General features: G+C 45.3%; 1 protein-coding gene across 1 annotated transcript in view; it reads left to right on the top strand.

Moving 5' to 3' along the window:
- LOC119456970 (protein capicua homolog) overlaps positions 1-14,780 on the top strand; it is a 93,335-nt gene that overhangs the window by 44,877 nt on the left and 33,678 nt on the right. The window contains 4 exon segments of the mRNA XM_049669159.1: positions 720-779; positions 897-1,055; positions 9,327-9,483; positions 13,097-13,271. Coding sequence (XP_049525116.1) covers positions 720-779; positions 897-1,055; positions 9,327-9,483; positions 13,097-13,271 — 551 coding nt within the window.

Genomic DNA, 14,780 nt, shown 5'->3' with positions numbered 1-14,780 from the left:
TCGCTGCCGTGACACTCCGCTTTTGGCCAAGGCTTTGCTCTCTTTGTTTCTCCGCTGTGTAGGTACCTGTGCGCTAGTGGAGACGAAAGGAGAGAGAAAGCGGGCTATTGGCGCGATAACTCCACTTATAGCTGAAGGATTCGGAACATATTTGTGGCGTGAAATTCACGAGACGACGTCCTGTAAAAGTGAGGCCATTCTATAATTAGCTAGAAAAGTGTTTCGGGCCCTTTTAACCCTTTGGGTTCCAGGTGTTCTTCCAAAGGGCAACATATAAAATTTCTGTCTATATATATTCAAGGGATGTTTATTGGCGATATGTTGCTTAACATCTAGCAAATTTTTAAATCGAAAAATAAAAATATGTTAACATGCTAATTACTGATTTTAATTACGTTAAATTGTGTCCCTTATACACCATAGCCTCTTTGCTGCTGTCATTGTCTTTTGAAGACACCTCATAATCAAGATTGAAGTCCTCTGAAACAGAGTTCATAAGAACTTTATGAATTTGTGCAATATTCAAGAATGTGCAGGCTTTTTGTGTTGGTCTGCCATGTCGGAAAATGAAGACACGAGCAAGCACAATTGTCAATAAGCTCTGTAGCACCATCTGTCATATAAGAACAAACGCTACCATAAAAATTTTGAGTTTAACCAACTTCTGAGTAAATGATGCAACAAGTCTATGGATGTTTAACATTCAAAAACTATCTCAGGCTCAGTCAGGGGTGTGCTTCGGCGGTTGGACGAGTGTACTTGGGCACAACACTTCAAAGGTTAAGAACTGTTAGTCACTAACTCTTCAGAAAAGTTGCCACATCACTGTGGTGGTTTTTTATCACTGCGCGACTCTTCTGCGGCCTTGAGCCTTATCACTGCGCTTCTGCTTGCAGATGGTCGGGGCTCCCCACTGGCCATGCTAACCCCTCCCTCTGCTGCAACCGCGCCGCACGGCTTCAACAAAGCACTGGCTTCCTCTGGAGGCACTCCCCCCACCAGCTCACCTCTTGCTTCTTCGCCAGCGCGATCTCGTGTCTCACCATTTTTCACGGGTGAGTAACACCCTCCAGTCTGTCTTTTCTAGAGCATAGCCTGATCTTCAGATACTGCAGACTCCCTTTGAAGTGTACTCTGTGAAACTAGTATTTGAATGAAAACAGCACAAACTAATGCAGTAAGATTCTTAATAATATGTACCGACTAGCCCAATGGCAGACTAGGTGAAACTGGTCACTCAATATCTGAACAGGGGGCTATTCTAGATGCTGTCAAATCCCATTTTGATGGCATGTTAAAGGGGCCCTGAAACGCTTTTTGAACATAGTAAGAAAATGTTGCTCATCTGTCACAGAGGCTGCTGTGAACATGCAAGCCACATATTATTGCACTGCATGCAGCAGAGAATTTACAATCTCGTGTCAAAAACAGTGATAGCTTGCTCTCGCTTCCACAATGTCGTGCAGCATCATCGAAAGCAGCTGGACCCACCAATGCTATTGGCTGATTTTATGATAGTGAGAACATTCTTAGTAATGCATAATTACTAATTTTGAGTTAAATAAATTAAACATATCTATGTCTCCAGTCTCAAAGACACGTAGTCTATCGTGTAGTCTCAAAGACAGCGTAGTCTATCGCGGCCACCACTGAGTACTGCAATGAGCCGTTTTACCATATTTGGCCATATTTTGTCATAGGGTTCCCAAATGCTCTCCTCCAAATCCTTACTCCGTGCACGGAGCAGGATTTTGAAAGGGGTAACCCTCTTGGCTTTTCCCCGTGCAGCTTCCAGCCTACTATCGGAAACGGAAGAGAGCGAAAGCTGCGTATAGGTGCGATAACTCCTCTAAAATATTGAAAGATTCGAAAATGTTTTGCGGCATGAGATTCGTGAGATGGCTTCATTTAATAGTCAGGCCATTCTATGATTAGTTATAAGTGTTTCAGGGCCCCTTTAATAGAGTGCTGACAGGATATTTCCGACTGTTCATTTTTTTGCTATAAGTTAATGCTATATACCTCTAAACTATAGAAATAGAATCAAGCGCAACGCATCGCTACAAAATCGTGGCCCTTATCTCGACTGTTGTTATGCTGTCGCTACAGATAGAAAAAAGTGCAGTCAATGCATCTTCTGAATTCTCATCGATGACTACTAGATCGACTAGGCTTCGCTGGTTTCAGTTTAGTGGAGCACCGGTGACATGGCCAACGACCATGCCGTTGACATTGCAAAACAAAGTTACAGCAGAACACATCTCCCAATGACTGTCAACGATAACACATTTAGAATTCAAGCAATATAGCGACACTGTATTGCTGAATTCACGTTTATTTAAAATCAGTAGTGCTCATTATGAGACTTCTGTTGCTTCTGCTGCATGCGACATACACTGTCTCCAGTATCAGCGATCTTTGCTATGACACTCGTTTGTCAAGGTCGCCCATGAGCATGAGGAAGACTGTATGATGATGACGCAGTGACGATGATTGAATAACAAAGACAGAATGACATCGATGGGCAACGTGACAATGAAATGATGATTCTGAAATAGTGATGGTACAATAGAGTGATGACAACGGCATGAGGACAATGATATGACAAGGAGTCTATTGTGATGTTATGATGACAAAGGGGTGTCAAAGCTGGAATGACGACAATGTCAAGACCACGAAGGCATGACGACGACAGTATGACAACAAATGCATGGCAGCCACTATCTGAAGACAACACAGTGACGATGATGGCCTGACAACGGCCGCATGATCACTATTGATCGACATCAATGGACTGACAAAGGTGGTATGACGACAACGGCATGACGAAGATGGTGTGACGATGACTGTGTGGCGACAATGGCGTGTCTATGACTGCATGATGATAGTCGGACGAGGAAGTTAGAATGACGAAGCTTAAGTGATAATGATGGAATGATCACTATGGCTTCACGACGACGGTATGACAACGAATGCACAATGAAGGTGGCGTGACGATGACAGTATGACGAGAGTCATATAACATAGCTGGAATGACGACGATGCAATGACCACGACAGCATCACAAGCACGCGCACATACAGCGGAACCTCGATTATACGTCCCCCGGTTATGCGACGACCCGCGTTTTACGACAAATTGGTTTGGTTCCGGCAAGACCCCCATAGAAATAGTGTATTAATAACTTCCATTATACGACGCAATTTTATGCCGACCCCGCCTCATACGACACTTCTGTTGGTACCGTCTGAGAAAAAAAAAAAAAAAAAGCCCTAAGCAGACACAGGCTGGCGCGTGCGCACGCTGCAGCCGGCTGATAACGGGTGCGCAGTACCGTATTCACTCGAACGTAACATGACCACGATTTTAACACGAGGGGTGACTTTCCAGTCACGCGAAATAATACAGATAAAACCGGGAATGTAACGCGAGATGAACGGGGGAAAAAAAATGGTACCTTTATTCAAGGAATCGCAATTCGGAAACTTGTTCTCTTCACTCATCATCGTCGTCTGAAGAGGAGATGGAGCTTTCTTTGAACGGTATTCTTGGGCGATCACTTTCGTGGATAGTTTCACTTTCGCGAAATTTCGCGTGACTGGGCACTGAAAACGTCCCCACCAAGTGTTTCTGGCGCTGTCCTAAGCACGCTATCAGCGCCAAGAGTGCTGCCGCCCGTATACTTCGAGGGGTTCGGTGCTGGGACAAGCAGAGTCTCGCGAAACCGAAACTATCTCCAGAAGTGATCGCCCAAGAATCAACTCATCTTTCGTGCCGTCAAGCTTGTTTGAGATTTAAGTACTTCTTCAAAGACCGCACAAACATTTCATTCGGGGTCAGTACCAGGCCACTTCAGGTTCCACAGAGCCTTTCCGACTGGCCTCGCACTTAAAGAGGGCCTGCCGCTAGTCCCGCTATCCGCAATTCATCGGCGTCGAGACACCGAGCCGTGGCAGACATATAATTGCTCGTCTCTGAAGCGGCCGTCATATCGAATGCTCTGTGTCGCCATAACGTTGCGAATGAACGGAGTCGAACCACAAAAGGCTGTAGGGTATTGCGGCGGCGTAACAAGGCACAAGAATAGCAAAAACAGCGTCGATTCCAATCAAAAACGCTCGTATCAAAACAATGCCTCCTTTACTAGATTCCCGCCGCGTCGCTCACTTTGCCATTGGTGCGGCGGTTCCCTTAGTTCTGCATAAATTCCGTGAGGCAGCGCTCATTGCCTTTTAAACTTTTGGCGGGGGCGGCAGCGGCGGCCGGATGCTTCAGCTGGCGCGACGATAGTGCCTGCAACCTCCAAGACGGTAACAGATGCCATGGTAATCTCAGAGGCCGCAGCACGTGATCTAGGTTGCAGGCGTGCGCCACAAGCGGCACTCGTTGCCTTTTCGTGGAGACGAGAAAAGGGAGAGGGCACGGAACTGGGTTTATCGGACCATGCGGCAGGCATCTTAGTAAAGGAGGCATTGATCAAAAAGAAGGCCGACTTCAGTCGACTTGTATATGGATTGGATCGAGACGTAAAGTTATAGGTTGCCAACGTAGCGCTAGAAATCGCGGAATTTAGAGCATTTGTTTTAAGATGGCCAATTTTGCTGTTATTCGACCGTAACACGAGGGTTGAGTTCAAGCAACGAAAATCATGAAAAATAAATATGGTAATTTCTTTATAATTTAATTTACCTTCCTTGGAGCAGTGCAGGTTCGTGCCGCAGGCTTATTCAGGCGGTCTGTACCCATTTTTTGGGCAAGACTGAGCGTCACTGCCTATATTCTTAATTTTATTGCGATAGCAATTATATGGACACTCCAAAGCAGATTTCTGCCGTCGCCGTCGCCGTGAGGTTCCGTATGACGTCAATGGAGATGAAATCGTCGCCGCGCGCCAAACGCTGTATGTGCGAGTGAAAGGGGGCGAGGGACGCGCGCTTTCACGGGGAGTGAACGCACGACGGAGAATAAACGCGCGTTCTGTGCCGTGCTCCCTCAAGGGCTGCAGAAGTAGGCGTCTCTTTCCTCCTTTACAATCACCATATATGTAGAGCAAACGCGCCTTCTTCTGACGCACGAAAGGCCGTGGGGGGGGGAGGGAAGGGAGGGGACGTTTAGCTGCGGCACCAAGTGCCTATTTATATCAGAGGCTCCGGCAACAGTCACCAACGCCGCACACATTTTGTGCGAACGCGAGCAAAACGCTGACGGCGTCGACAACAGTTCAGCGTGTTGCCGGTGCTGCTGCACGTCCAAGTTTATACAGCTGATAAAGCTACTATCATTACTCCGTATAGCTCTCTACAAATTTGCTATCGCAATTGATGCTTCGCCTTTCAGGTGAAACTGCGACAACTTTTTTCGATTATACGACGGTTTTGCGTGGTCCCCTGAAAATCGTATAATTGGGGTTTCACTGTACCTAGTGCCCCAAGCTATTGGGCAATTTGGGCCACTGGGCCGGCATAGAAGTCGTGACAATAATGGCATGATGAGTGTTGGAAAATGAAGATCGAATGACGACGACAAAACGACCACAACGGCATCACGATGACAGTATGGCAACGAATGCATGATTCTATGATGATGAGGCAATGACAATGGCAGGTGGGGTAGCGAGCGGGCAGGCTCAAAACGCCTGAGGTAGGCAGTGAATGCTAATTGCATTAAAGATACTCACAAAGCCTCAGAGCAGCAATCCAAATAATTTAGTATAATAGCTTATCTACAGCGAGTATTGGTTTCGTTTCCCAGGAGGGGACTGTGTGACGATATAATGCAGAATGTGGTCACGGGGGAGCAGGACAGTGTGACGTTTTGACACTCGCTTCAGCTCATTCGGTCGTCTTCTATGCTGCTACATGGGGTCTCGCAACGAGCAGCAGCATAGGAGCAGACAAAGCGAGCTGGAATGATTGCCAAAATGTCCTGCAATGTCCTGCTGTCACATGACCACTTTCTGCATTAGGATGTCACGACACAGTTGAAATTAAGCTGAAAGTGGCTGTAGAAAAGCTTTTATTATAATTATTTATGGCGTGCTGAGGCTTGCCAGTATATTTTCTAGCATTGAGAGGTCGCGGACCTTCATTTAATGCTAAAAATGAGCAGTCGAAAGCAGTCATGTCAGCACTCCTTTAAACCGGTTAGAAAGGACCTAGTTGCCCACTCAGCCAATCAGAGCTGACGAAATGTCCAATTTGTACAAGTCCAGGATAACACCCCAGATTTTGGGACATTTGCTGAGCTTGCTGTGATTCAGCGCACTTTTGTCAAACTTAACTTCACATAATCGAAAATTAACTTTCCAGGCCCCTCACGTTTGTTTTTTAGAAGATGCTACGAAAAAATGCAGTCTAGACCACTTATAACATAATCACTTATGGAGCAGGGCTGGATGTAATGTGGCCTTTCTAACTCCTGGTAAGGGGCATTTACACGGCGGAAAATAAATGCAGACAGAGATCTACGTGATCCTTCCTCCTTGTTCATTCACCCAGGCGGTGCATATGTCACAGGAATGTCAGTGTTACCAGACAAATTCAGCTGGTGGGTGTGTGAGAGCACGAGAGTTCAAGCGCTGCCACATGGACGACGCCACCAAGCCCACAATTCAAGAGAACAAAATACAAAAGCAAATATTTCCTCTATCAGCATGCAGTTCTGACAGTGTCTGATCAGTGGCTGATTAGCTAGCTGCGGTCAGCCGATGCATGCAGCGCATTGATTTCCAGGTTTTATTACTTTTGAGCCAGGCATGCCATGATTGCCGGCCTGCCACAACGGCATGGTCTACAGTGGTGATGAATGAAAACAATGCAGCTAAAGTTGCCAAATGGTTTGTGGCAGCTAAGCAAAACATCCAAACTCCGTATTGATGTAGCTCATCAGCACAGGTACCTCAAAATGGTGTGTCATGTGCGTCACGTGACCGTCAGAGTTATCCACCTTGTGAATACCCCTTTATCAACCCATAGAATTCAATGTACAGTTAAAATGACTTTATATTAAAGTGAGTTGAAGCTAGAATATTCTTGATTATAAAGGTCACATCCTTTATAGCCCCTAAATAAGGCAAAATAAATGTGCAGATACAAATTAACTTCTTTATACACACATGAGAAGCACTTTGAACACATTAGCTGCAGTTTGACACAAAAACTTGCTACCTGCCACCATGCTGGCCATCAGTGAATTTTCATCACGGCAACACTTCGGAGCTTGCTAGACCTAAGCAACATTGTTTCGTCAGTAGTTGTCAGCCAGCAGTTACAGTCAACTTCCATTAATTCGACCCTGACAGGACCGGTCCGACAAAATTGATTGAAAATCAGTCAAATTTTGATATAACGAAGTTGTACTTGCATCGAAAAACTTCGTTATATAGAGAATTTTGTTATATCGAGGTCTCGTTAATTCATTAAAACTAAGATGGAGAAATAAAAATAGTTCGTTACAAATCGCAAATTTCATTAAATCGAGGTTCGTTATATCGAGGTTTGACTGTATCCGGCAGCTCGAATTATACAAGATGCAGAAAAAACGCCACAACATACCACTGATTTATTTGCAAGTATTTGCCGGATTCTAAAGTGCCCCTGAATCAATCGGTTGCCCTCTTTCTATCTGTCCAAAGCAGAGAACTAACATAGAAATGAAAATAAAACTCCTAAACAAACTTCAAATCCAACGCGCACCATATTTTTAGCAAGAAATACATGTGTTGCACAAGGGTGGCTGGTTTTCTAAAGTCAGCATCACGGTGTGATTTTTTAAAGCCAGCTTTGCCCCTAAAGCATTCAAGTTGAAGCATACAAAGGCTGCGAAAACGGTTTGGGTTTTGTATCCAATTGCACCACACAGGCAGTTCTTGGTACAATTTTTCTTGGGAAAAAGACAAATTCACGTTAAAATCAAGTAAATACATTAAGCAGACATTATGAGCTATGGTTATTGCTTGAAAATCTTCCTAGGGCAGGCCAAAAATAGTCACTTTCGACGGGAGATTTTTTGTGTGTTTCACACATTCGCTGTTCCCTAAGCTTCGCCGAGACACACACTGCCACAAAGGGGTTGTGCCATTGAAGGCATTCATGCCATTAGGAAGTCTTAATAATCAAGTAGGTCAGAGATGTCGGGCATCCAGAAAATCAGTTTGTGACTGCGCCACCGTTGCATTTGCAGATTTCGGTTTGGTGGAAGTGCTCATTGTCAGAGCTGGGGTCACTATAGGTGACCCCAGCTCTATAGCTAGACTATAGCAGACTATAGCTAAGGTCACTATAACATTGACAAATTGAAAAGTTTAAAAACTTCCAATTTGCATGTTTTAATGATTTGATATGCACGGTTGCCTTGTACTAGTTTTCTATCATATAGCGTGAATGTTAACAGCTTGAGTGGCCTAAGTTATAAGCAGTCTACCCTGTGGTTATTAAGTTAGAGGTTGGTAGTACACATTTTAGATTAGGTGGCTCGTTTCAGAAAAATTGAAATGCACAAGCTGCCAATGAAGGTTGACTGTAATGTAATGTATGCAACTAAGTATAATTTTAAAGATCATCAAAAAATCATCATCAGCCTATTTTTATGTCCACTGCTGGGTGAAGGCCTCTCCCAGCGACCTTTAATTACCCCTGTATTGCTCTAGCTGATTCCAACTTGCACCTGCGAATTTCCTCATTTATCACCCTAACTAATTTTCTGTCGTCCTCAACTGCACTTCCCTTCCTTTGGTACCCATTCTTTAACTCTAATGGTCCACCGGTCATCTCCTCTATGCATTACATGGACTGCCCATCTACATTTCTTTCTCATAATGTCAACTAGAATATCGGCTATCCCCATTTTCTCTCTGATCCACACCACTCTCTTTCTGTTTCTTAAGGTTACGCCTAACATTTTTGATTCCATCGCTCTTAGCAGGGTCCTTAACTTTTCTCAAGCTTCTCTGCCAACCTCCAAGCTTCCCCGCCCCATATGTTAACACTGGTAAAATGCATTTATATTACACTGTCCTTTTCAGCGACAGTGCTCTGTAACCAATTTTTATTCTTTTGTAAAAAAAAAAGAAATAAAGGAAAAAAAAATCAGTTGGGCCCAAATACTGGTTCCTGTTCTAATTGTTAAAAAAGTAGCATGCTCATTCGAATTCAGCGAACAGTATTTTTTTTTTTTTAATGCAGCCCAAGACAGAAGAGTTGTCTTGCATGACTCTGACCTAAATCACTCTGTTCTACATATGCATAGCATACATTCTGATGTCTTTCTGTAACGCAGCTTCTGTGCAGCTGTCTCAAACTGCATCCCTGCTTTCCATGATACTGCAGGTGTTCTGTCCATGAAGTCTGGGAATTTGACGCCCACCGAGCCAAAGCTAGACTCAAGTCCCCGGTCGCACCGTGGTTCTAAAGCTTTGGTTGCATCACCCGCTACACCCGGTGCAGAAGCCCGAATGCCCCCCAGTGAGAACTTGACTGACTGCAGGTGAGCGGACACTGCTGCACCATGGTACACTTTACTGGAATTTGCAAACTGTTGAAGAGATTTGCAAGAGGTTTACTGCATTTACTCGAACCTAACATGCAGTTTTTTTCGAGGGAAAATAGGTCTGCCAATTGCCTACGCATTACAATCTGATATGAAACCAAAATCGCATTCACGGCATTGGCAACAGCCTACCACCAGAGCCAGCTGTCAGACGCAGCATCATCACTATCACAAAATGGCGACAGAGCACATTTTTGCTAAGGTTGCTGTTTGTTCATTTTAGGTCTGTTCGATTCACCTGCACCACGTGAACCAGTTCACAAGGTGCTGCAACCTACCATATGTTGGTAGCAATGTATTGTACTGCAGTTGGTAGCATTAGTACAGCAGTGGCACCTGCTGAACCATGTCGTTTGCTTCAAAAGGTGCAGGAACAATGCAGGGCTTCTTCACCATATTGCTGCACCTCTCTGTACTGTCGGTGCCGACTTGGTGCATGTGTACAGGTGCAAAGCAGCTGCGCAGCGGAAGACGCTGCACACGAGATGCAAGTGCCTTTGAAACCATGCTTACGTGCCCCTGATGCGTCTACACAAGAGTGAGGTGTATTTACGCCTCGGAAGCCGATCATACCTGCAGTTTGAGGCTGTCAAACTTATGCACTCGATGCACATTAGTCGGCCAAAACATAACGCCTGCACTGTGTGTACACCTCAGCATTCGTTTCGAGTGTCGCGTTCTATCTGCAGCACAGAAATCAAGCTGCACAATTTCCAAACTTTTCATGCACTACTGTGCACTGGTTCAGAGTACGTGGTGCAGGTGAATCGAGCAAACCTTTCGTGCTCAACTACTATCTAGAGCAGTATTGTTAGCAATAACTGTCGGAGATACTATCACTTTTGTGGCATTTTTCTCGACTCAGCACTGAATGTGTTGTAGTCGGCCACCAGCATTTCTGACGCTGTGCCAAGCTCGCCATCTGCACACAGTGTCAGGAATGCTGTCTGTCGCATACTTCAACAAGTCCGGTATAGTGTCTCGCGAAACTGATATTGTTGCAGTATCTAAAGTAGACATAATGAAGCACGAAATTCCAAGTAGACATAATGAAGCAGAACCGAGAGCAAAATTCTGTAAATGAAGTCTCCACTGTGTTGTAAAAGACAGTGAAATCGATTTTTCCCATTGAAACTTGTTTTTCTGGACTGGCTGATCATTCAGACTTTTTTGAGGAATACTGCCCCTGTGTGTTTGATATCTGTGGCCAATGACTTGCAAATGGCAACGACGATGTGCCACTTTCATTATGAAAGCTCATTAAAAAAAAGAATCCCATCTGTGAAGGTAAATTCTGCATGTCTTGTTTTTTGTGATTGCAAATGTGGGGGCCATGCTATATTTTTCTTTCATGGGTTGGCGGCATGTTATACAGGTTTCACGCGGTGCACTTTCAATTGGAATCGGGCCTGATCAGGATTGAATTTTTTTGTCGCAATTGGCTCCTTTGCTCCAGCTATGTGAGGGAGACAACCGCTGTCGAGAATTTCTATCCGAATCGCGCTTGATCGCGTTCGAAAGTGGCCTTGTGAAGCCGGTATTACGGTCAGGTGTGCTTTTATTTTCGTACTTTAAGCCCGTGAAAATTGATTGTGCGTTAGATTCGGTGGTGCATTAGAATTGGGTAAGTACGGTACATAAACTTACAGATGATTGAAAACGTTTTCATTTTGTGAAAACATACCCTGAAAGCCAAAATGATGCTAAACTACCAGAGGCTTTTGTACAGCTAGTTCACTAAAAGCTTGCACATGGTGTGGTATGTAATGTTTCGTAGTTTTATCAGAACATTGGTGGTTTGGATTTGCACCTCAGTGTTGTGTATTTTACAAATATTGTCATATCTGTTGTCTTTCACTATCTAAGCTAAACTGCAAAGACAAATCATTTCATTCATTGCCTCTGAGCATGCACTGTTTAGGAAGTAGCCTGTGACGTCACAATGTGTTACTGACAGTAGCTGCCATGAGGTACCATACTGGTACAAATACAAGGCTCTTTTTATTGCAATAACAATTATATGGACACTCCAGGCGCATTTCTGCCGTCGTCATCGCCGTGATGTTCCGTATAAAGTCCAAGGGCGATAACATCGTCTCCACGCTCCATATGCTCTATATTGCCAGTGAAAGTGTGTGAGGGTGAGTCGACAATGCTGGCTCAATCTTGCGCGCTCAAGGGAGGGAAGCAGTGAGGAAGCTCTTCCTTCTCGTGCAAGGCACCAAGGGGAGGGGGGGCGGTTCTACTCCGGGGGCGGCTGCATATGGCGCGTCCACACAGGCCCTATCTTGAAAGCGATCTGCGATGGGGACAGAGTGCGCCGAGTGCTGATAGATTAGCGTGTGCTGTGTTCTCGCCGCTTAGTTCGCGTTGAAGCGAGAGGCAGCACGAAGGTCAATATTCGCTTGCTGCTGCTGCCGCGCATTATCATTCCAGCGTTTTGACTGTGAGTGTGCACAGTCATCCAGTTAGATGTGTTCATGTTTGCTTGAGCGAGCGTAACACCATGCTTCTTAACTTAGTAAGCGAATGTTTACTACGGCCGATAAAACTGCTATCCTTACTTCGTATAGCTGTCTTCTAACTTGCTGCTGCAATCGATGCTTCGCCTTTCAGACGTAACTGCGACTTTAAGATTTTTAGCGTGATAGTGCACCTCAAGATTTTTCTCCTGCACCCCTCTCACCCATTGCGAAATGTAGTGAGCTCATCCACTAAGCAATTGAGTATTGCAGGAAAGCCAGCCTCAATAATAGGGAGGCATAAGTCTGCAAACCGTGAAGGGGCTACTCTGCATGTGAAAAGCGAATAGAGGCCCAGCTGCTGCAAGAAAACTTATTTAGGGATCTTAGATCCAGTGGAAAAATTTATTACATTCGTTACACATGTGCAAGTGCAACTTCTGTAGCACTTGGGTAGTGCCCGGCTAATCGGCCTAATGGGATGACGCTTCCGGTCGGTTCGTCCTGTGATTGGAGCCGACTTGCCCAATGGCAGAAGCGCGACCTTGCGAAGAACCAGGTGTTGAACCGCGTGCCACAACGCATGAAGGAAGTGGCCGAGACGGTTGAGTTGGATACATCTGACCACTTGATGCAGCTGTGCTAAATGTTGTTGTCGTAGCCCACAGCATTATGCATCATTAGCTTGTGGCGTCATAGTTGTGATAATAATTCTGTCTTATTTTCCATGTATGAAGTCCCTTCTTATGTTATGTTCGTGGTCTTATACTCATGCAAGTACAGTACAAGCTCAGTGGAACTTGTTGAGCAAGTTGGTTCATAATACATAAAAGATACTACGCCAAAGATTTGTCTTGTTCGTGGTTGTGTCGGTACCGTCTCATCTTTGTCTGTCTGTGGCGCAGCAGCTTTTTTAAAGTATTATTGTACAAGTGTTGCAGTCAGGAAATGGGACATATTTAAAACGTGTGTGGAGGCTTAATAGGTGAGGAGAAAAAAAAGCTGCAAAAGTACACCAAAGCCTGAGAATATTTTGCATCACGAGTGGGTCCTTTCTTTGCATTAGTGTACTTTAAGTGTTGTGTAAGCAAAGCTGTACGGCTTAAGCTATACATTACTTTTCATTTTATTTTACTAAATGTTCAATTATTATTTTTTTCTTTTTGGTGTACAGACACCAAGGCAAGCGGCAGGGGGCTTTCACCAGAAAGGTTGCTCAAGGTCAGCAAGACAAAGAAGCTTTTGGAGACTGGTGATATGACGGTGAGTGTAGTTATTTTCTCATGCTTGCTGCTCTCTTCATTCTTTTTCGTGATTTCTCTCACTATGTCTCTTGTTTTTCTAATTTCTGTTTCGGCTGTTGAATGGTAGATAGTGTGAAGGGAGCACCAGCAACTTCACATGGATCTTATTACAGTCGACTTTCGTTAATTTGACCCTGATGGGACTGGCGAAATCGATCGAATTATCTGGCAAGTCAAATAGAACAAGACGCAGAAAAAACAAAGCACACTGCTGATTGAAATGGCAGTATTTGACCGAGTCCCCCAATCAAATGCACGCCCACTTTCTCTGTGTCCAAAGTAGAAAACTAACATGTAAATGGCATAATGCCCCTATACCAAGTAGAAATCACACATACGATTTTTTAGCAACAAAAATTGTGTTGCACAATTGTGATGTGTTTTGTCACCGATCTCGGGGGCGTGCCTGTGTTGTAAGAGATGGAGAAGGAAGACGGATGGCGACACAGGAAATGAGGATTTAATATTGACACGTATACATGTTTATGTTTCACCGGTAGCCGCTTTCAACATTGGCTGACAAATGTTAAACGTTATCGCTCGGCGCAGGACGCGCCTGCATTGGAAGCTTCTCGGACGTTATCAATGCTTCTATCCGTCGTCTGTGGTCACCGACGCCCATGTAATCTGATTGTATGAGCGACGCGAATTGTCTAGAACTTTCTGGAAGACACGCGGGCATCAGGGATTAATCTGGAACCTTCGATGACTCAGGTATAAAAGCCGACGCGTTTCGCCGCTGATCAGATTTTCGACGATCGCCGACTGTGTTCGCCGCTATCGTTGTGCTTTGAGTGTACCTTGATTTTGTGGGCACAGGGTCGCCCAATAAACAACCAGTTTCGTCGTACACAGTTTTACGACTGTTTTCTTCAGCGTCACTACTACGTGACATCTGGTGGAGGTGCTAGTGCGTTCATGCAGCGAACGCCCCCGCAAAGCCGCGATCCAAGCCCGAAACCGAAGGACAACGCCAACGTCACCAAGGACCAGCGAGCTAGCCGTAGGCAGCAAGGACTTCTGCCGGAGTACGGACTTCTTCCCGAGAAGACCACAGCGATCAAGGCCAAGTCAACGACCTCAATGGCAGCCCCTGCGTCCCCCATCCTGCTGCAACAACCTCGGGAGCCCCCGACCTTCCGTGGATCATCGGCTGAAGACCCTGAAACCTGGCTGGAGACATACGAGCGGACCGCGACTTTCAACAAATGGAGCGACGACGACAAGCTACGCCATGTCTATTTTTCGTTGGATGACGCTGCTCGGACCTGGTTTGAGAACAGAGAGACCACCCTGGCTACGTGGGACCTCTTTCGTGAAAACTTCGTGAGGACCTTCACGAGTGTCGTACGAAAGGAGAGGGCAGAGGTTCTCCTAGAAACCAGAGTGCAATTGCCGAACGAGAACATCGCGATCTTCACGGAGGAGATGACTCGCCTCTTCCGCCACGCCGACCCCGACATGTCTG

Source organism: Dermacentor silvarum, chromosome 6 (assembly GCF_013339745.2).
Source record: "Dermacentor silvarum isolate Dsil-2018 chromosome 6, BIME_Dsil_1.4, whole genome shotgun sequence".
NCBI classification, from domain to species: Eukaryota; Metazoa; Arthropoda; class Arachnida; order Ixodida; family Ixodidae; genus Dermacentor; species Dermacentor silvarum.
The sequence above is the reverse complement of the archived record's forward strand: the minus strand, read 5'-3'. Positions and strand labels throughout refer to the sequence as shown.